At 45.1% G+C, this 23255-nt stretch overlaps 1 protein-coding gene across 1 annotated transcript in view; it reads right to left on the bottom strand.

The window, feature by feature from the left end:
- Window positions 1–23255, bottom strand: part of UHRF2 (ubiquitin like with PHD and ring finger domains 2) — a gene marked incomplete in the record, with an annotated part of 1200358 nt that overhangs the window by 315882 nt on the left and 861221 nt on the right. The window contains 1 exon segment of the mRNA XM_044061084.1: window positions 15957–16063. Coding sequence (XP_043917019.1) covers window positions 15957–16063 — 107 coding nt within the window.

Genomic DNA, 23255 nt, shown 5'->3' with positions numbered 1-23255 from the left:
ATGGCAGACCCTTGTTGTGGTGACAGGCTTCTGCTCACCATCGAAAATCCTGCTGCAGGCAGGGAATGAGTGCAATTACTGTCTCCAGGGTGTGGCAATGCTGAGTACAAACACTTTTTAGATACCACTGTAGTTTCCTCATATGCAGTCTGGCATATGGAATTAGTAGAATGCAAGATGCCATGAAACCCAAGGCCTGCAGGATTTTCCTTGCAGATAAGTGGGTTTTTGTTGCCAATTTCTTGAAGTAAGTAGTCAGTTGCGTTTGTTTGTCTGGCGTGAGATAAGCCATCTGGGAAGTTGTATTTAAGCTTGCACCCAGGAATATTATCTCTTGAGAGGGCACTAGTTTTGATTTCTTTTCGTTTACTGTGTACCCTAGGCCAATTAGTAATCTTTTTACAAACGCCAGATGCTTCAGAAGGATGTATTTGTTCTCTGTTTGAATAAGGCAGTCGTCCAAGTAGGGATATATTTGAATTCATTTTTGTCTGCAAAACGCAATTACTGGTGCCAGGCATTTTGTGAAGACCCTGGGCACAGTAGATAAGCCAAAGGGCAGTGCAGAGAATTGGTAATGCATTGAGCCAGCTATGAGTCTGAGTTATCTTCTGCAAGATTGTCTGATTGGGACATGCAGGTATACCTCTTAGGTCCAAAGTTAAGAGCCAAGCCTTCTTGCCCAGCATGGGCAGTAGCTGCTGTAGAGTCAACATCTTGAATTTTGGAACTTCCAAAAATGTATTTAGTATAGACAGGTCCAGTATTGGTCTCCAGGTTTTGTCCTTTCTGGGTACTAGAAAGAGTCTGGAGTAAAATCCTTGCCCCTGCTCTTGTTGTGGTACTTGCTGAATGGCCCTCATGTCCATGAGGGCTGTAATTTGTTTTTGTGCCTCTGCCCATTGATTGTGTGGCAGGTCTGGCATACCTTTTGACCTTGGTAGACTGTGAAAATGGAACCTGTAGCCTTGGGACACTATGTTCAGGACCCATTTGTCTTGGGTAACCATTTGCCAATTTGATGAAAAAATTTCCCCCTAAGGGGGCTGCCAAATGAAAAGTGCTTGGATCTGGTAGAGGAAAGTCATTGGGACTGTTTCCTGTAAGGTTGTGATTTGTCTTCTCCACTTTTGGAGGTAGGAGCACCACATTGTTTAGGCCTGTATGAGCCTTGGGGCTGAGATCTGCCTCTGGGACACTTGTATCTGCCTCTTTGTGGTCTGTCTGACACTGGAAAGGACCATTTTTAGAGGGCCAGTTCCTGCTAAACCTGGGTGGCTGTACCTGTAAGAAATCCTTGACTGTCTGCATGGATTTTGCTTTATCCTCCATTTTTTTCAACACCTCTTCTAAGTACCATGCTGTAATGGTGCATCTAATAATTTTGCTTTAACATGATCAGGCAGATTCTGTTCCTTTAACCAAGCATTCCTCCTAATAAGAGAACCTGTAACAGCGGCCCTGCAAGAGGCCTCCAGTGAATCATAACCACATTGCAAAGTATGCTTTCCCACTTGTTCAGCTGCATGCAATAAATCCTGCAATTCTTTGTTCTCTGAACATTCAGTATTTGTCAACATTTTCTGTTTAAGCAGTGACATTAAATATTGCTGATATTTAAGCATATGAAACTGACAATTTAAAGCCCTTACAGCCAGGGTAGCAGAAGTGTAGACATTTTCCCCCATCTGTCTAGAGCCCTAGAATCCCTATCAGAGGGGACAGGGTTTTTTTTGCAGTGGAAGCTTTAACCCCTTTGGGACCCTGAGATATAGTTTCTGGGTCAGCAGCGGGGTTTTTATATAGGAATTTATGAGAATCCGGGACCCTGTAGTATCTATCAGGCTTAGCAGGTGCAGGGGTAAAGAGTCAGGGGACAGGCCGGACTCTGAAAATACATCATCTACAACGTCCCGAACAGGTGGAATAGCAAGGGGTCTGTGCTGAGGAAGTAGCAGAAAGTCTCTGAGCCTTTTCTTAGATTCAGAATAATCATGGCTCTCCCAGTGGAAATGCTCCCTCATGGTATGCAGGGTTTCCCCAAAAGAATAATCCTCAGGAGGAGAGGCTGAAGGAATCGATTCTTCAGCATCAGAATCCTCATAGGGAAGCATGGAGTAATCCTGTTCAGAAGAGGAATCAGAGGAAACAGAAACGTGATCAGAAGAATCATACTCTGTCTCTTGCCTAGGCCTCTTATCAGGAGGGGGATGGGAGCCCCTGATCAAACTAATTAGGTCTTCGGCCATTTTGAGCATCTGTTTTTTAGGCATGGAAGTCTGAGAAGGAGAATGCTGTACTTGTTTCTTTGTCTTCAGAGCTGCTTTAGTCTTTGCCTTTGAAGCTGAAGATGGCTTAATGTATAGTTGTGTAGGTCTGAAGACACCCTCAGAAGCCGATGCCTGCTCAGCGGTTCCGGACCCATCTGATGGAATGATTTCCGAATGTCCAATACCTTGAGTTTCCAGAGGCCCAGTTGGCTCCACGTGGGAGTCGGAAGCGGACTGTGGCTCTGAGGTAGCGGGCGCCAGGGGCTGCGAAAGCGCCTCACTGAGAACCAGCGACTGGCCTAGCAAAGGCTTCGTCGTCGGTTTTGGACCTCGAATGCCTATCCTTTTCCTTGTCCTTGCGTTTTTTGTAAACTCCGGTTGTCGGCTGGTCCGAAAGCATTATATAACTAAATTTTCAACCAAAGTAATGAAATGCAAAATCGAACCAACGCTTGATAGTGCGTTGGTTAAATCTAGCACAAAACCGACAGCTAGCAACATTGTGATCAGGGCCTAGGCAAGGAATACAGTAAGAGTGAAAATCCTTATGAGGTATTTGCTTCCCACAAGAAATACAATTGTTAACTTTTTCTGACATCGGTCTGGAGCAAGAAAAAAGTTTCCCCAACGTGGTACTTAGCTTTGATAAAGACTTCAGTTCTGAAATTCGGATTTGAAAATCTCAGGAGTCGGCCGACCGGCACTTGCAAACTGCTTTTGCTTCGGGCACCGGGCGGCAAGAAAGACTGAAGAAAATGGCGTTGGCTGCCTCTTTTATACCCCTGGCGCACTGACATCAGGGAAGAGGTGACAGCAACCGACGCCAGACCTAGACTTTGGAATTCTGGCCGACTGAGGGTAGCCTGCCAGCAGGATACCCAAGAGTAATGACTGCAACAGTGAAACATGATAAACATGTGGAAGACATTGAAGAGACCACAGGGCGAAGAGTAGCCACTGAAGGAGCTTCATATGTAACCTTGCCAGTGGGACTAACAATCATACCAGCCATCGTCCCCAACAACTGGAGGACCAATCTTGCCTTCACTCTTCTCAGAGGGAGCAAGGCATGAATCTGTTGTTGCAAGACTTTGATTCTTTCCTGTGGTAGAAACGCCCGCATAAGCACGGTGTCTAATTCGGCGCCTATAAAGGTGACATGCTGCGAGGGCAACAAGGCAGATTTTTCCCAGTTCAAGGTGATGCCCAACTGTTGACATAGTTTGATAGTAGCGTCTCTGGTCTGAAGTAGCAGATGCCTGGTGGTGGCAGTAAGGAGCCAGTCGTCCAGGTATGGAAACACTTGGAATCCTGACGTCTCAAGTGAGCAGTCACCACTGCCATGCATTTGGTAAACACCTTGGGGGCTGTGGTGAGACCAAAGGGCAGGGCTTGAAACTGAAAACGACTGGCTCCCAGCCGGAAGCGAAGGTGACTTCTGGATGCCCTGTCAATCTTTATGTGGTAGTAAGCATCCTTGAGGTCGATGGAGCACATCCACACTTCTTTTCCCAACACTGGGAGAATAGATTGCAACGTGACCATTCGGAACTTGGACTTCTGCACATGGGTGTTCAATCGGCTGAGATCCAAAATGGGTCTCAGGTCCACTGTCCTTTTCAGCACCAAAAAGAATCTGGAGTAGTCCCTAATCCGATCTGGTCTGAGGGGACATGTTGGATGGCTCCTTTTTCTAGCAGCTTTGAAACCTCTGAAGCTGCAGAATCTCTTTGACTGGGTGGAACATCTGGAATTTTCTTGATTGCAGGGGGAGTTGACGAGAAGGGAATAATATATCCTCCGTAAGTTATTCATAGAACCCATTGGTCCTGAGTGATACCTTGCCAGGCCTCCAGGTATAGTGAGATGCACCCCCCCAACTGGCTCTGGAAAAGCACAGTCGGGCCTCCCATCAGGAGCGGCAGTAGGGAGAACCACGGAAGGAATAGCGGTCTCCCGAGTTACGGGGACCTCCTCTGCCCCTAGGGCGGCATCTACCTGAATAACCACCCCCTCCCCTGCCTCTGGAGGGGGGACACACCTTGTGCATTGGGAAAAAACATCTGTGATTTCTTGAACCACATCTTTCCACCCCTCTGGGCCTTGGGATAAGGCCTAGAGGGAAGGGAAAAACGGACTCCTACGGTAGAGTTTTTCCCTCTTGCTCGCACCTAGTGAGAGTGTCTTTCACCTTGGTTCTGAACAAAGAGGAACCATCAAACAGGGCATCGGTGAATGTAGACTTGAAGACCTATGCGAAATGACAAAGGCGCATCCAGGCAGGTCTCCTAAGAGCGACTCCTGAACTTGCAACCCTACTCGCTCCCTCGGCTGCATGAGAGATCAGCCTCATGGAGGAGTTTGCAACAGAATTGAAGGTAGACATCAGAGAGTTGACTTTCTGAGCCACTGCCTCAGAAACTTTACCTGTTAAGAGCATCTCCAAGCTAATTTAGGAGATCTCTCTGGAGCCATGTAAAGTGTGATAAGTAATTCAGTGACCGCAAAGTAAAGGCCGCTGAAGAAAACGTACGCTTCCCGTACCGGTCCATAGTCCTAGACTCCTTGTTAGGGGGATGGACGATGTAAGAAGTCTCAGCCAATTCCTTCTTGGTGGCTGCTGCCACAACCATGGCATCCACAGGGACTCCCCTTGGATAGAAATTTCTTATCAGAGGGGGCAGACAAAAATTTATTGGGTCTCCTGGGGACTGGTTCCACAGAGTCGGGGGTTTCCCACACCCTTCGATAAACCAGAACCAGAAGCTCGAAGGGTGGAGACACCCAGAAGGCGGAGGGCTGAGCACCAAAGGCCTTCAGGAACACAGACTCCTCTTCGGAGGGGGCTTTGGATGGCCAGTCACCTCTTTGCTTCAAAATCTCTAGGATGTCAGAGAAAGAAACATCCTCAGAGGATGACGTAGGGGACCCCTCCGATTCCTCACGGTCGGTGTCTGTCATGACAGACTCATCTTGGGAATCTATGTGCTTCCTCTTGCACGTTCTCTTTCTGGGTGGTTCCTCAGGCAAAAACTCTGAGGAGCCCTCAGAAATATGGGGACCATTCGTGGGGGTATCCTGAGGCCTTGGGGCTCCGTTGTCAAGAGATAGAGGGCGTTCAGAGACCTGCACCAGTGCTGTAGGGGACAGAGTGACCGAACCGTACGATGCCATTGACGACCTGGCCAGCGCACTCCGCATGGCCTCGAAAGCTGGTCCTCATGGGTCCAAAGATCGACCAGCCATGGAAGACCTCAGATCAGAAGTGACCAGGTCAGAAGCCAAAACAGGAGTCAGGCTTCCCTGCGCCAAAGCACCGAGAGGGAGACTAGGAGCAGAGAGATGTCCCGAAGCCTCTCCCTCGGGTCCGACCGAGGAATCCTGAGTCCTGAACCCCGTGGACGGCGCCGATGGGGTTGTAGCTGATGTCGGAACAGATAAGCCAGGAGGGGCTGTCAGAACTGATAAGCCAGGAGGGGCTGTCGGAACCGACCTAGGGACATCAAACGGAGCCAAGCACTCTGGCTACGAAAGCTGAGATGTGCTCGGAGGAAGTACTGATATAGGTAGAGGGACCGGCTCAATTTAGCCAGAACCGGTGACTAAAGAAGTTTCTGCACCACTCTATCGACGTCCACATCCGATAAGGTCCTGGAGGATTTGGAGGATAGGGAAGGAGATCGAGACCTCCTCTCTGAAGGAGACCTGTGAGAAGGAGATACCGGCCAAATGCTAGGCGACTGGCTCCAAGAAAATAGGAGCCAAAGCAGGTTCCATAGACATTGACACTTCCTGCGGCCCCGAGGACAATGGAGTCGAGGATGTCATTGAAGATTTAGCTGTTTTCTCCGGCGGCTCCGAGGATACTGATGGAGATGGGGATCGCTTTTTAGCCTTGGAAGATTTCGCTTTTGATGGAGAAGACAAAGCTGGAAGCACTCTCCAAACCCTCCTCGAAGGAGGGTTTCAGAAGTCCCTTCAAAATCAATTTGTTCTTCCTTTCCTGAAGGAAACGTGGGCTAAAAGCATGACAAAAACTACACGATTCCTGGAGGCGAATCGCTCCCAGACAGTACACACAGTGTCCATCAGTGATAGACATCTTATAACTACACTTGGTGCACTTCTTAAAGCCCGAGGGCTTATGCTCCTTAGTATCTTTAGACATAGTCACCATAAAAACCGAGTAACTCTACAACCAGACCAACGGTCAATCAGCCACAAGTGCAGGAACAGAACAAACAGTACACCACAAAGACCTCTAACTAAAACGGTCCTGGAACACAAGAACAAGAGGGAGGACTAATTCCTCAATTTAAACAGTTTTAGCCCAAGGGGGAAAAGAAAATTAGCACACAAGGTAAGCTATGGGATAGATTAGGTCCTCTAACTGAAACGGGCCTAGACAGTTGGAAACAGCTAGTGGGATACCACAAGAACACGCTAAAAGAGAAAAACAACTTTTCCACAACACAGTTCAAGATACACAAACAAATAGCTATGAAAAGAGCTTTTTTTGCAAAAATATTCTCTGCTATAAAGAAGAAAAGGGTACTTAGCCACAGCCAAGAGCGAGACCACGTCCGAGCTACATGTGCAGCAAACAAGATCTGGGGATAGAGAGCAGTGCAGCATGGGATACCATCTTAGCCCAGCCAATTGAAAGACTTCGAGCTAAAGTATGGCAGAGTCTGAGCGGACATTCGGCTCCGAACCCACGGGTAAGAATGTAGACGAGATTGGACTACGTAACGTTGCTTATTTGCCCCATGGATGAAACACATGGAATTCCCAAGGATGCAGACAGAAAGGATGGTCTACCAGGAAGGAATAACAAGATGGACAAGGCATGGAATACACACAGTGCGTGCTGTTGATAAAGTTCATTTAAGACCGTGCAGGGCCCACACCTCCACAGCTGGCAAATTTATATGAAGGTATATAGGAACAATGAGCATGACAGACAGACAAATATAATTTTACAATTTCCTAGGTCCAGATATACCTGCATTGCTTGCACGCAACAATCCTCTTCAAGGACAGATGGATTAAGTCACTGTAATGAAGGAACCTGCTCATATTGTGGGATCTTCGGACAGTCTCCTTACCTGTACTTCAGACTATGCTCCACATAATCTTTTGGCTTGATTTCACTGGTCCTTGGGCATAAGCAGCAGACAATAGAAAAGATGGTACTGTGCGGTGAGGGGGAATTTCAGTACACAGCTGATGCACTTAAATGTTCTGCTGAACACTAAAGAAGGCTGTATCAGGTAATATCTTGGACTCAAAACGGAGACTGAAGCCTACCTGGGATCTTTGTAACCTTGAGAAGTTGGACACACATTTAGCAAAGGTTATGACACAGAAAGATATGGAGTTCATAAAGTAACAAAAAGTAGAAAGAAATCCAGGACAAATAAACGCAAGTGGGGAGGAGAAAAGTTTAGGAGAGGTTTTGGGGAGTTAGCTAATTATGTTACAACCACTGATCAAACTCTAGAGTTGTGGAAGTGAGCCACTGTCAGTCATATTAATAATCAGGAAAGACCCCATGTGGGTCATATCCTACGGACAACTCTCTATACTGAACTTTGATTATCCATTTCTTATAGCATTACTGACTACAGGGTTAGAAAGTACACCTCCTAAGCTTATACATCACACTCAGACTGGGCTTGCCTGCAGGACAACTTTCGACAAACTGATTAAAAGGTTTTTGGTTATACAGGTTGTAACCAAATCATCGCATTACAGGTGGCTAGTACAGATTCAGAAAAAGTATTTGATTGTATAAATTGTTTTTTTTTTTCTCGACTGTTTTAAAGCATCTGGGGTTCCTCCAACTGTTTACAGGGTAAATGACAGCAGTACATAAGGATGTTAATTTGAGAATAAAAATGGTAAAAATGGGGAGTATTCAAAGCTTTAGGATGCCCTCCATGCACCTGCATGCCCATGGAGGCGTGGAAGTGTGCCAGTATAAAATCAGACAATGTTCACCAAAATTCAGAGTTTTCTTGTCTCTCAGAAAAGGGCAGCTGTAGTTTTATAGTAATCTCTCCTTTGATAATAATATTGCCAAGGTGGTTAGAAAATCCTTCTATGTGGCCCACCTAATCACAAAAGGGATCGCATCTAGAACAAAAGAGGTTACTGTGCCCCTCTACTCATCACTCATCAGATCCATCATAGAGCACAATACCCCATTTGGAATGTACCTTACAAAACACCTGCAACAGAAGTACCTCACCAAGAGGATTACTGGCCTCAAACATATGCCCTATGCAGCCCGACTGAAGGAACTCCAGCTGTACTCGGCTGCATACCGCTTACTCAGAGGTGATCTCTGCCTGACATACAAGGCCATGTCCAACCCAGAATTGATGGACATGCTCCACCTAAAAAAGAAAAACAAATCCCCGAGAGCCACACCCTCTAGGGATCTAAACCACACCAAAACGATAAATAGGACGTGCTGGAGGGATAGAGTCCTGTCCCAGAGACTTCCCATGCTTTGGAACAGGATTCCAATCTACATTAGGCAGAGCTCCTCACTAACACTCTTCAAGAGAAACCTTGACGGGTCGATGGGAAACAGAAAATTTACCCCGGGGATCACTGCAGTGGCTCTGCTGGACCGAGGCACAGGGAACTAATCTAAGGGGGCAACGAAAACCAACACATTCTGGCTAGGCTTATAGATGCCCTCGGGCAGATAGTCTAGTACTTACCTATGAACCTATAAAACACCAGTTTATGCACTAGGAGAAATGGGGAAAAGGCGGGGATTAGTGAAATAGTACAGTTTTGTACCTACCATAAATGTAGATGTCCGAGAGGTATGCATCTGCAGTCCTAACAAATGGGTTGTCCTGCCTCAGGCAGCCCTTCGGTCGGCCGGATTCCAAAGTCTGGGTCTGGCCTCGGCTGATGTCGCACTTCACCCGACGTCACTGCGGCTGTCAATTGGGTATAAAGGCATCAGCCGACGCCATTTTCCTCAGTGTTTCTTGCCCCAGATGCCAGGTGCCCTCTAGGAAGGCTAAATTTGGACAAATGCAAATGGTTCCAAACAGTAGAGAGCAAACAAAAAATAAGCATGTATGTACATATATACAAACAAATACACCATAATAGATTCCCCCAGCTAGCTACAAGATGGGCAAATACCCTAGGAGTACCACAGAGGGGAAGGAGGGTGGGTAATCCTGACTGCAGATGCATACCTCTCGGACATCTACATTTATGGTAGGTACACAACTGTACTATGTCCTTCAAGGATGCATCTGCAGTCCTAACAAATGGGTAGAATACCATAGCCAAACTGGGGGAGGAGGCACTAGGAAGATTATGGTGCAGTTAATATCCCCTGCAAAACAGCAGTGGCAAAACCGTGGCAAAACCTGCTCGGGATCTGGAGTATAAAGGCAGATTATAATGCTTGGCAAATGTATGCACGGAGCTCCAAGTAGCAGCCTCTAAGATGTCTTTGGTAGCCACTCCTCGTAAGAAGGCTGTGGTAGTGGCTGTAGCCCTTGTGGAGTGAGGTCTGATGTTTTCTGGAGTTGTCTTCCCATGAAAGGAGTAACAAAATCTAATGCAATTTCCTATCCATTTTGAGATTGTCTGTTTTGAAATTGCTTTTCCTTCCATTCCTGCTGCATATGCTACCAGAAGCTGGTCAGTTTTTCTATTGGTCTTGGTTCTGTCCAGGTAGTAGCGCAATTGCCTGTGTACATCCAAGGTGTGCAGTAGTTTTTCCCCCCTGTTCTGTGGGTTGGGGAAGAATGTTGGTAGGTGGATTGCTTGGTTCAATGATACCCTGGAGACCACCTTTGGCATGAAGGTAGGGTTAGTTCTCAAGGACACTCTATCCTGATGGAAGATAAGGAAGGGCTGTACTGCCATTAATACCTGTAATTCAGAAACCCTTCTTGCTGAAGTGATTGCAAGCAGGAAAACAGTTTTCCAAGATAAGAACTGTAATTCTGCTGTTGCTGCCGGTTCAAAAGGGGGAAGTGTTAACTTTTCCAGCACAAAGTTCAGGTCCCATGTAGGTAGGGGTGGCTTCCTTGGAGGCTTTACATTTTTAATTCCTCTTAGAAACTGCCTGAGTAGAGGATGAGAGAAGATTGGAGGATCCATGTTGCATTCTGCTGAAATTGGTGATACATGAATCTTGATGGAGGAGTAAGACAGGCCATTGTGGAAAAGTTCTGCTAAATATTCCAGGATGTTAGCTATGTTTGGCAATGATACATTTTCTCCTTTTGCTGCACTCCAAATGAGGTATCTTTTCCATTTTGCTGAATAAGTCTTCCTTGTGGAGGGTCTGCGAGCCTCCAGGATAATGTCTTTTACCCTCTGAGATAAATCTGGGTTATTTTGTTTCATGTAAGATTCCAGGCAGCTAGCTGGAGTGTTTTTAAGTTTGGATGCAGGATCTTGAAGTTGTTCTGTGTTAGCAGCAGAGGAACTAGAGGTAGAGGCCATGCGTGTGTCCGAGACATACTTCTCAGAAGCGGGTACCAATGTTGTCTCGGCCAGTCTGGAGCTATCAGTATGATCCTTGGGTGTTCTTCTTTGATCTTCAGTAGCACTTTGTGCATCAAAGGTAGAGGTGGGAATGCATATGCTGTTAGGTTTTCCCAACTGAAGGATAGGGAGTCCACCTTCCAAGCAAGTGGGTGGTATGTCCTTGTGCAGAATTTACTCAATTGGTGGTTTTGTGGGGATGCGAACAGGTCTATTTCTGGTAGCCCCCATTTGTCTGTAATGGTTTTGAAGATGTCCGGATGCAGCATCCATTCGTGGGCATCCGTGGTAGTTCTGCTTAATGTGTCTGCTAATATATTTTCTTTTCCTGGCACAAATAAGGCCTGGAGCTGAATGTTGAGGTCCAGGGCCACATTCCACAGGTCCATTGCCATCCGGCATAGAGGGTATGAATGTGTGCCTCCCTGCTTGTTGATATACCACATAACTGTGGTGTTGTCCGTCCTTATCAGCAAATGACCCTGTTGTAGAAACGGTTTGAATGTCTGAATTGCCTGTTTCACTGCCAGCATCTCTTTTTGATTTATGTGTAGGTTCAGCTGGTCCTGTGTCCATAGGCCTTGTATACACTTGTCTGCCGTGTGCGCCCCCCAACCGAGGTCTGAGGCGTCCATGGTGATAGTCTGGCTTGGGTGAGGGCTGTGGAAAGGCAGTCCTTTGTTCAACTGACAGGCCTGAGCCCACCACAGGAATTCTTGCTTCAGGCATGGAATTATTGGTATTTGGGTTTCTAGGCTGTGCTTGTGCTGAGACCATAAATTCCTTAGGTACCATTGCAACTTCCTCATGTGCAGTCTGGCATGTGGGATCAATATTATGCAGGATGCCATGTAACCCAGGGCTTGCAGGATTTTCCTTGCTGTAAGCTGGTTCTGCTTTGTTAATGCCTTGAAATAGAGTGGTAGTTCTTTTTGTTTTTCTGCTGTGAGAAATGCCACTTGATTTAATGTGTCCAGTTCTGCACCCAAGAATGTAATCCTTTGGGATGGTACCAGCCTTGACTTTTTTATGTTGACTGTGTATCCCAAGGCCTGCAGTAGTTGAATAACCTTTTCCAAATCTTTTGTTAATTTGATCTTGTTGTCCGCTTGTAGCAGGCAGTCGTCCAGGTATGGATAAATTTGAATTCCCTGAAGCCTGCAATGAGCAATTACTGATGCCAGGCATTTCGTGAATACTCTGGGCAGAGTAGATAAGCCAAAGGGCAATGCTGAGAATTGATAATGCTCTGATCCTGCAAGAAATCTGAGGTATCTTCTGCAATCTGGTCGAATAGGGACGTGCAGGTATGCCTCCTTGAGATCTAGAGTCACCAGCCAAGCCTCCTTGCCCAGCATGGGAAGAAGGTGCTGTAGGGTCAGCATTTTGAATTTTGGAACAATGAGATATGTGTTGAGAGCGGACAGGTCGAGAATAGGCCTCCATTGGTTTTCTTTTCTTGGCACCAGGAAAAGTCTGGAATAAAATCCTTGTCCTTGTTCCATAGCGGTACCTTTTCTATAGCTCTCATCCTTAGTAAGTGGTTGATTTGTTCTAGAGCGTTTGTCTTTTGGTTTGGTGGTAGGTTTGGCATTCCTCTCTTCCTTGGTAGAGTATGGAAGTGAAACCTGTATCCTTTGTCTATTGTCTGTAAAATCCATTTGTCTCCTGTAATATAATGCCAGTTTACTGAAAATAAGGCTAGCTTTCCGCCTAAGGGTGCTTCCAGTTGTTCCCTGGTAGGCGGTATCAGAGCCAAGTCACTGTGACTGTCCTGTGGAAATGGTAGTAACTGGATCTGTGGCAGTACTTCTCTGGTTGTTAGGCTGCCACTGGCGTCCCCTGTAGGCACCTCTGCATTGACCTCTGCCTCTTGAGCCCCTATTTGTGCCTCTCTGTGCTCTGGTGTCTGGAAAGGACCAATTCTTCGAAGGCCAATTTCTACTAAACCTGGGAGGCTGGACCTGTAAGAAGTCCTTGACTGTTTGGACAGATTTTGCTTTTTCCTCCACCTTCTTTAACACTTGCTGTGCAGGGGAGCCAAACAAACTGAGTTTCGCCATGGGAGCATCTAGGAGCTTTGACTTTACATGGTCTGGTAAGGATTGCTCTTTTAACCATGCATGCCTTCTGATCACTGTACCAGTCATAGCTGATCTAAAGGAAGCCTCCAGTGCATCATAGCCGCATTTTAAGGAATGATTACTGACCTGCTGAGTGTTATGTACCAAATCCTGAAGGGACTTACGGTCTATAGGTTCAGGAGAGGATAGTTTTTTATTTAACTGATCTAACAAAAATTCCTGATACTGAATCATGTGGAATTGACAGTTTAAAGCCCTAGCCGAAAGAGTAGCAGAAGTATAAACTTTTTTACCCCATCTCTCTAATGCTCTAGATTCTCTTTCAGAGGGGAGGGGGTTTTTGGTAGTTGCTACAGCTTTGGGGCCTTGAGAAATAGTTTCAGGATCTGCAATAGGGGCCTTATACAGGTGATGTTTGTCCGGGACCCTGTAGTATCTGTCGGGCTTAGCAGGGGCCGGAGGAAGAGAGTCAGGGGCAGTACAAGCATCATTGAATGCATCATCCACAACTGTTAGTACTGGAGGAATGGCTAAAGGCCTATGCTGTGGCAAATGCAAAAAGGTCCTGAGCCGTTTCCTTGAATCTGAAAAATCCTGGCCCTGCCATTGAAATTGTTCCCTCATAGCATGCAAGGTTTCCCCAAAAGAAAATTCCTCAGGAGGAGAGGCAGAAGGAATGGAGTCTTCTGCGTCAGAATCCTCATATGGAGAATAAGGGCCTTCAGGAGGATTTGAGTTTTCTGAATCATCAGAAGAATAATCCGTAGAAACTGGTTCAGGGGGCTCTGCTCTAGGCCTCTTCTCTGGAGGGGGATGAGAGGCCCTGTCATGGTGAGGTTGGGATCCCCTGATCAAAGAAATGAGATCCTCTGCCAGGCTAAGCATTTGGGAACTAGAGCTAGGCCTGTGTGAGGGGGTTTTAGAAGGCAAGGCCTTAGAAGATTTAGCTGCTTTAGCCCTAGAGAAAGTCTTGACAGACATGGATGCAGGGGGCCTAGCAGCTCCACGTGCAGGAGTAGATATGTCCAAAGGAATAGTATCTGATAAATCCTGGGTGCCTGCTACAGCAGGAGAAATTTCAGTAGCAGATTCAGCCATGCTGTGTGAGGCCTCGGTTGCAGGAGGAATGTTTTCGGCCAAAGGAAGAACCGTGGACTCTGTTTCAGCCGAAACCGAGACACTCGCGGTAGGCTTAACCGTGGTTTCGGCCGAAACCGTGGACCGCGAGTGTCGGTCCTTTTCCTTATGCTTTTTAGCTAAATGCGAAGTCGGAGTATCCGACGGCATTTTGTAAGCAAAAGCGGGACCAAAAAACTCCTCCGCAAACTCCGACCGACGTCTAAGTGTCCGTCGGTTGAAGGAAGCACAGGCTAGACAAGCTGCTACGTCGTGGTCTGGGCCTAAGCAAGGAAGGCAGTAAGAGTGGAAATCCTTATGAGGTATTTGTTTCCCACAAGTTAAACAATTATTTACTTTTTTCTGACATCGGCTGAGGCAAGAAAGAGTCCCCAACGGGGTACTTAGCTTTTTAGAAGTCTTCGGTAGTAGAAAACTCTGGATCTGACCGACCGGCACTTGCGAACAGCTTCTGCTTCGGGCACCGCGCGGCAAGAAAGACTGAGGAAAATGGTGTCGGCTGATGCCTTTATACCCAATTGACAGCCGCAGTGACGTCGGGTGAAGTGCAACATCAGCCGAGGCCAGACCCAGACTTTGGAATCCGGCCGACCGAAATGGGTTGTCCTGCCTCAGGCAGCCCTTGTTAGGACTGCAGATGCATCCTTGAAGGACATCCACCCCCACCACCCCAGGCATACAGATCAGGTAGAAGCACAAGTCGTTAAAAAACTGCATGAGAAGAAGCGGTGTTAGGAGGGAAGGGGTTACCTATTGAGTCTTCCTGCCTCTCAGAAACCACATTCCCAAAATGATTTTATGTAGAGGACAATTTGCATATGTCTACAATTACAGGCAAACAAAAAAAATCCCTCTTCATTCATTGTGGTTTCATTACTACATAATCTTGTATTATGTCAATTTTCAAATGTTAGGTGCTTCACCTGCAAGAATTAATTGTCAACTTGTCTTCCTAGAAAGTAAGAAAAGTTCTATTGATGCATTTAGTATGGAAAACATAGTTTACACATTAATTTAGGTAGTTAGGCATTGTGGGTTTAGTCATTCATTAAGTCATGGCAGGGATTTTCAGCTCTAAAAAAACCCACTTGGGGAGCCTCTGCAATAAAATGCAACACAATACTGGCTTCAAACACTAAAATTTCATGCTATACATGTTATGATTACATCCAGCACCAAACATTTTATTACACTTGCTTCAGAACATAAATAACATGACAAACACAAAGTCTCTGCAGCTAACGGACTACGATAAAGTACCTTATTTTTAATCTTGTACAAAACTGCTTTTGCTGTCATATGTAAGAAGTTTGATTTAATTTCAGTGCTTAACGAAATCTAAGTTGCAAATGTGTTGCTTGACATAAAGCTCCTATGTTAATGTAAATGCTCTTCACAAAGAACAGCAGGATAACTTTGTGTTACGTAAAATAGGCTAGTACACCAGTGATTATTTGCAGGATCCCAATTAATAAAAATTCTATACTAGAATCCCCAAATTCCCAACTCCCGATTTCAGAACTCTCTTAATTTTAACAGTTCAAGCCTCACAGATGTATTTATCAGCTACGTTTTTCTAAAAAATATTTCTGGGTTTCCTTTAGCTATAATTTTTGGCCAATCAGATTCAACTCAAATATTCACATATTCCACCACAGCTTAAAATAGACTGGAAGTATCTACACCAGAGATGTGCCTTCTCAGAGTTAAATTATACCACAGGGCAGCTTTAGCTCTAAAACAATTCCATTATTAAGCACTGCAATCAGATGAGATTTGTAAAGGCCAACTTCAGATTGTTTTGTACAAACTGCTTTGTAAGAAGGTACTACTCTAATGAAAAATAAATTGTACCTCTTACTTGTTACAGTTTAATCATTTCTGATGTTAAACACCCTGTCAATTCAATGGAATTTCCATTAGTTACCTGTTCATGTGTGTTAATGTCTGATCAAATGACAATTCCCCAATCCGTTTGTTTCCAGAAAGGTCTCTACCTCCACTCCCAGTGTACGTGAATTCATCTCCTCTATCCTAAGAAAAAAAATAAACCAATATTATACATACAAAGGCGACTAATAGATATGTAGAAACAGTGTATTCCTGTAAATACAAAATTTGTGTCAGCAGCATTTCATAATCGCTACTGATCAATCAGTACTTGTTAGAAAGTACAGTTGTGTACACTTAGCATAAATGTAGATGTTAGAGTGTATTCACTGTTGCAGTCATTACATTTGGTTAATCTGCTGGCAGGTTGCCCTCAGTCGGCCTGAATTCCAAAGTCTTGGGTCCTGTGTCGGTTGCTGTCTTCTCTTCCATGATGTCAGGTCGTCAAGGGTATAAAACATGCAGCCGACACCATTTTCTTTAGTTTTTCTTGCCCCCGATGTCAGGTGCCCCAAAAAAGTTGCATCAATATAAACTTTACCTTCATCTACAAGCAAATACACCACATAGGCTGTAGAAGATAGAGAAGGAAAGATAAACTATAGAATGACGGGGATGGCGGGAGGGTAACCTGGACTGCAACAGTGAATACACTCTAACATCTACATTTATGGTAAGTGTACACAACTGCACTATGTTCTTCGTGTTTCACTGTTGCAGTCATTACATTTGGGTAGAATCCCAAAGCTATAACTGGGAGGCTGGAGCTAAAGAGCATTAGGTGAAGCTATAAGGCCCTGCAGCACTGCAGTTGCAAAGCCTGCCCTGGACTTAGAGTACAAGCAAATGGCAATGCTTTGTAAAGGTGTGAACAGAACTCCAAGTAGCAGCCTCTAGAATGTCCTTGGTTGGTACTCCTCTAAGAAAGGCTGCTGAAGTAGCTGCAGCTCTGGTAGAGTGAGACCTAATGCTCTTGGGCACAGGTTTGCCAAGGTGCAAGTAGCAGAAACGGATGCAATATCTTATCCACTATGAAACTGTCTTGCTTTGAAATAGCCTTTCCCTTTGATCCTGCAGCATATGTCACTAGAAATTGCTCAGTTTTTCTTAGAACTTTAGTCCTGCTCAAGTAGAATCTTAGCGGTCTGTGTACGTCCGAATGTAGAATTCTTTCCCCTTTGTTCTGCGGATTTGGATAAAAAGTTGGCAGATGAATTGTTTGGTTAAGAGCCACACTGGAAACTACCTTAAGCATAAAAGTAGGATTTGTCCTCAGAGGCACCCTGTCTGGGTAAAATATGATAAAAGGCTCTACAGCCATGATGGCCTGTAGCTCTGAAACTCTTCTTGCTGAAGTAATTGCTAGTAGCAGAGCTGTCTTCCATGATAAGAACTTTATATCAGCGGTAGCAGCTGGTTCAAATGGAGGTAGGGTGAGCTTTTCAAACACATAATTGAGGTCCCATGCTGGTAATGGTGAACTTCTAGGAGGCCTTAAATTTTTGGCTCCTCTAAGATTCTGCTTTAGTAAAGGATGAGAAAAGATTGGTGGGTCTGTATTGTAATGAGTCGAAATGGCAGAGGCATGGAATTTGATTGATGAGAAAGCTAGGCCTTTGTCAAGCATCTCAGTTAAATACTGTAATATCTGAGGAATATGTTGGTTCTGCTGTATCAGTTCCTTGTGCTCGATTCCAAGCACAGAATCTCTTCCATTTGTCAGCATAAGATTTTCTAGTACTAGGCCTTCTGGCTTCCAAAATGACATCCATCACAGCTTTATTGAGAGGTGTTGTTTGATTAGCCATGCTGCCAGGTTCAGAGTCTGTAGTTGATTATGCAGGATCTGATTGTTTTGCTGGGACAGTAGTTGTGTTTTTTGAGGCAAGGTCCAAGCTGGGTATTGAGACAAGTTCCTTAGGATTGGGTACCAGTATTGGCGGGGCCAGTCCGGGGCAATTAATATCATCTTTGGCTTCTCTTGTCTGACTTTTAGGAGGATCTTGGGTAGAAGAGGCAGAGGAGGAAAGGCGTAAACTGATAGGTTTTTCCAACTGAAGGATAGGGCGTCCACTCTCCATGCTTGTCTGTGATAAGTCCCTTGTGCAGAATCTTTTCAGTTGATAATTGTGAGGGGAGGCAAATAGATCTATGTCAGGGCTCCTCCATTTCTCTGTTATCATGCTGAAGATTTGTAGATTTAGTTTCCATTCGTGAGGATCCATAAGGTTTCTGCTTAAATCGTCAGCCAGAGTGTTTTGTTTTCCTGGCAGGAATTGCGCTTGAAGATGTATTTGGTAGGTCAAAGCTGTGTGCCACAGTGCCATGGCTAATCTGCAAAGGAGGTACGAGTGTGTGCCCCCTTGCTTGTTTATATACCACATGACTGTGGTGTTGTCCGTCTTTATCAGTACTTGTCCTGGAAGAAGTCCTTGAAGGCTGTTAGGGCATTTTGAACAGCTAGCATATCTTTCTGGTTGATATGTAAATGCATTTGATTTGGTGCCCATATGCCCTGAATGCATCTTCCTGCCATGTGAGCCCCCCAGGCATAATCTGATGCATCTGTTGTTAAGGTTTGGCTGGCAGGAGGTAGACTGAAGGGCCGTCCCATGTTTTGGTGACAGGCCTTTGCCCACCATAGAAACTCCTGTTGCAGGCAGGGAATGAGAGGAATCAGTTTCCAGACTGTGTGAATGTTGACTCCATAAAATTTTTAGTTACCATTGAAGTTTCCTCATATGCAGTCTTCCATATGGAATCAGTAGGATGCAGGATGCCATGAAGCCCAGAGCCTGCAGAATTTGTCTTGCAGAAGACTGGGTTTTTGTTGCCATCAGTTTGAAGTAAGTAGTCAGTTGCCTTTGTTTGTCTGGCGTGAGGTAAGCCATCTGGGCAGTTGTATTCAAGCTTGCACCCAGGAATGTTATCTTTTGAGAGGGTACCAGTTGTGATTTATTTTCGTTTATTGTGTACCCTAGGCATGTTAGAAGCCTTTTCACAAACGCCAGGTGTCGTAGAAGAGTGTCCTTGTTCTCTGCTTGAATGAGACAGTCATCCAAGTAAGGATATATCTGAATACTTCTTTGTCTGCAAAATGCAATTACTGGTGCCAGGCAATTTGTAAAGACCTTGGGCGCAGTAGATAAACCAAAGGGCAGTGCAGAGAATTGGTAATGCATTAAGCCAGCCTTGAATCTGAGCTATCTTCTGCACAACAGTCTTATTGGGACATGCAGGTATGCTTCTTTTAGGTCTAAAGTCACCAGCTAAGCATTCTTGCCCAGCATGGGCAGAAGTTGCTGCAACATGAGCATTTTGAATTTTGGAATGTCCAGGTATGTGTTCAAAATCGATAAATCCAGTATTGGCCGCCAGGCCTTGTCCTTTCTGGGCACCAAGAGCATTCTTGAGTAAAAACCTTGTCCTTTTGCCTTTTCTGGCACTGTCTGAATGGCCCCCATTATCCATGAGGGACGTAACCTGTTTCTGTGCCTCTGCCCATTGTTTTTTTGGCAGATATGGCCAACCCATTTGTCATTGGCAGTGTGTGGAAATGGAATCTGTATCCCTGGGATACGATGTTTAGTACCCACTTGTCCAGGGTTATTAACTGCCAATTTTGAGCAAAAAGTGCTAATTTTCCCCCTATGGGTGCTGCGAAACGGTAAGTGTTTGGTGTAGGCAGAGGGAAGTCATTGGGATTGCTTTCTGTAGAGGTTTGTGCTTTATCTCCTCCAGATTTGGAGGTGGATGCGTCCCATTGCTTTGACCTGCATGAGTCTTCAGCCTGGTACATGGAACCCTTAGGGCATCTGGATTTGCCCCTTTGAGCTCTGTCTGACACAGAAAAGGACCAATTTTTTGTAGGCCAGTGTCTACTGAATCTTGGTGGCTACACTAGCCATATTGCTTTGACCTGTATGAGTCTTGAGCCTGGTACATGGAACCCTTAGGGCATCTGGATTTGCCCCTTTGAGCTCTGTCTGACACAGGAAAAAGAGCAATTTTTTGTAGGCCAGTGTCTACTGAATCTTGGTGGCTACACTAGTAAGAAATCTTTAACAGTTTGCATAGACTTAGCTTTGTCTTCCATTTTCTTTAAAACCTCTTCTGCCTTAATACCAAACAGAGAATTATGCTGTAAAGGTGCATCTAGCAATTTAGCTTTAACATGTTCAGGCAAATTTTGTTCCTTTAACCAGGCATGCCTCCTAATCACAGATCCAGTAATTGCGGCCCTGCAGGAGGCCTCTAAAGAATCAAAATCACATCGCAAAGTATGCTTTCCAACTTGTTCAGTTGCATGCAATAATTCCTGCAATTCTTTATTTTCTGCACATTCTGAAATCAACATCATTTTCCGTTTCAGCAATCCCATTACATGTTGTTGGTACTTAAGCATATGAAATTGACAATTTAAGGCCCTGATTGCCAAGGTTGCAGATGTCTAAACCTTTTTTCCCCATCTGTCCAGTGCCCTAGAATCTCTGTCAGAGGGGTTAGGGTTTTTTGCTGTTGAGGCCTTAACTCCCTTTGGACCCTGTGAAATAGTTTCAGGATCAGCAGCAGGGTTTCTAAATACAAATTTATGTGAGTCGGGGACTCTAATATCTGTCAGGCTTACTGGGAGCCGGAGGTAAGGAGTCAGGGGTCAAGCTTGACTCCGAAAACACATCATCCACAATGTCTAAAGGAATGGCTAAAGGCTTGTGCTGAGGGAGAAGGAAATCCCTGAGCCTCTTTTTTGATTCTGAGAAATCTTGACTCTCCCAGTGAAAATGCTCTGCTCCCTCAAAGTATGCAGGGTTTCTCCAAATGAATAATCCTCAGGAGAGATGCAGATGGAATAGACTCCTCAGCATCAGAATCCTTATAGGGTGGTATAGATAATTCCTGATCAGAAGAGGAATCAGAAGAAATATAAACCTGATCTGAAGATTCATAATCAGTGTCTTGCCTAGGCCTCTTATCTGGAGGGGGATGGGTACCCCTGATCAAGTTAATAAGGTCTTCAGCCATTTTGATCATCTGTTTGTTAGGCATAGAGGCCTGTGCACGTGGCTCATGCGTCGTTTTTTTAGGTTTAGAAGTTGCTTTTGTCTTTGGTTTTGCAGCTGTCGTCGGTTTGATGTACAAATGTTGAGGTCTGAATACATCCTCAGAAGCCGATGCCTGCTCAGCAGCTCTGGACCCATCCGAGGGAGATACATCCGTTGGTCTAATACCCTGAGTATCTTAGGGCATGCCGGACTCCACATGGGTGTTGGTAGATGCCTGCGACCCGAAGGTAGCGGGTATCAGGGGCTGCAAAGGCGCCTCACTGAGTACTGGCGAACCGCCGACTGGCTTAGGAGAAGCTTTGTCGTCTGTTTTGGATCTCGATTGCCTTTCTCTGTCCTTTTCTTTGTGTTTTTTATGTACTCCGGTAGTCGGATTGCTATCCGATGACATCTCTGGGTAGTTAAATCTGTTTCCAAAATACTTTGATGCAAAAATATACCGACGCTTAATAGTGCGTTGGTTAAATCTAGCACAAAACCGACAGCCAGGCACGTTGTGATAAGGGCCTAGGCAAGGAATACAGTATAAATGGAAATCCTTATGAGGTATTTGCTTCCCACAAGTAATACAATTAACTTTTTCTGACATTGGTAAAAAGCAAGAAAAAAAGTTTCCCCAATGGGGTACTTAGCTTTAGTGAAGACTTCGGTTCTGAAGCTCAAACATGAATATTTCAGTAGTCGGCCGACCGGCACTTGCGAAATGCTTCTGCTACGGGCACTGCGCGGCAAGAAAGACTGAAGAAAATGGCGTCGGCTGCATGTTTTATACCCCTGACGACTTGACGTCATGGAAGATAAGACGGGAACCGATGCAGGACCCAAGACTTTGGAATTCAGTCCGACTGAGGGCAACCTGCCAGCAGATTACCCAAATGTAATGACTGTAACAGTGAAACACAAAGAACATATACTTAAACCTGTTGATTGCATGCTGCAGAGAGATAAAGCCCTGATTATGGCCCAAATGACCTGGGGATGTAGCAGAAGTCTAGGTACTCAAAAACGCAACACAAAAAGGATGGCATTAACCAGCAAACTTCTGCTCACCCATCCTGCTGTAAGAGAGGCAGGCCAAATCAGTACATTCACAGCATTGAAAAGTCGCTAGAATCATGATGAGCAGCATGATGGGCAAGAACTATGTGCTTGGTGTTGATCAGTTATCTGTGACAAACTTCACAGTGCATGTTTGCAAAACAGTACATATGCCAGGGAAAGGTATACAAGAGGCCTTTACAGTGACACCAGTGAAAATTCCACCACCAGCTGCATAGCTACTGCCTCTAGTAAACATTGCCCAAGTTTATGCCAGCACTGGAGTGGCTCAAGGTGGGCTTCCAGGGTAATCACCCAGCCTGGGAACAATTAGGGTCCTTCTTTACATGCAGAAAGCTCCACTCTGGTGGGGGCTGGGGTTCATCAGAGCTTAAGGCCCTCAGGATAAGGATGGTAAAGTGACTTTGGTGCCTGCTTAAGATGTAGTTGAAAGGATGACATCCTCCACTGCTGCATGGATGACAGGCTCCTTCAGCTGACCCTTACCTTCCACTGACAAACTCTAAGCAATCAATCACTGCAGAAGGAAAAATGGATGAGCACAGGATCTACTGGGCTGGGGGATAACTGGCAGTTAGGAAAGAAAAAAAATCTAAACACTGTGAAAGTATGTATACAGCCAAAAGAAGCATGCAAAATTACAAATACAAGTAAAACATACTAAAATATGGCAATATAAAGTGTTCATTAAGAGAAACTGTGTCAGAGAAAGGGACAATTATTCTGAGAAAGAAGACATACTAAAACTGCAACCAATTTCTCCAGTAAATTTTTAGTTCAGGTGTATTATACTGCATTAAAAGTAGAGCAAATATAAGGCTCAAAAATGCAGTGTTACGCAATTTTCCAGTAAACAAAACATTTAGGCAAGGCTTAAAATATAATACCTTACCTTCATGATCACAGAAAAAAAAAGACAATTCTGAACTAAGACGTGCCAGTGAAGTCTGTCTAAATTCTATGAAAGTGAGCAGATAACTAGTAAGACAATGTGTTACAATCCACAAAATAAGTCTGGCTATGAGAGACCTCAGTGGCTGAAGACAGCCTTGGCATCAGTTAGACGGATTTTGAATTCCAGAGCCAGACACAGACTTCATGATATCACAAGGCAATTCTATTTCCTTGAAGGTGAAATACCATGACACACACACACACACACTTGCCTAATTACACAGCAGTAGGGTTTTGTTACAAAGGAAGTACAACTTCAC

This window comes from Protopterus annectens, chromosome 2.part0 (assembly GCF_019279795.1).
Source record: "Protopterus annectens isolate FY-2018-M chromosome 2.part0, PAN1.0, whole genome shotgun sequence".
NCBI classification, from domain to species: Eukaryota; Metazoa; Chordata; order Ceratodontiformes; family Protopteridae; genus Protopterus; species Protopterus annectens.
This window is presented reverse-complemented; position numbering and strand designations above follow the sequence as displayed.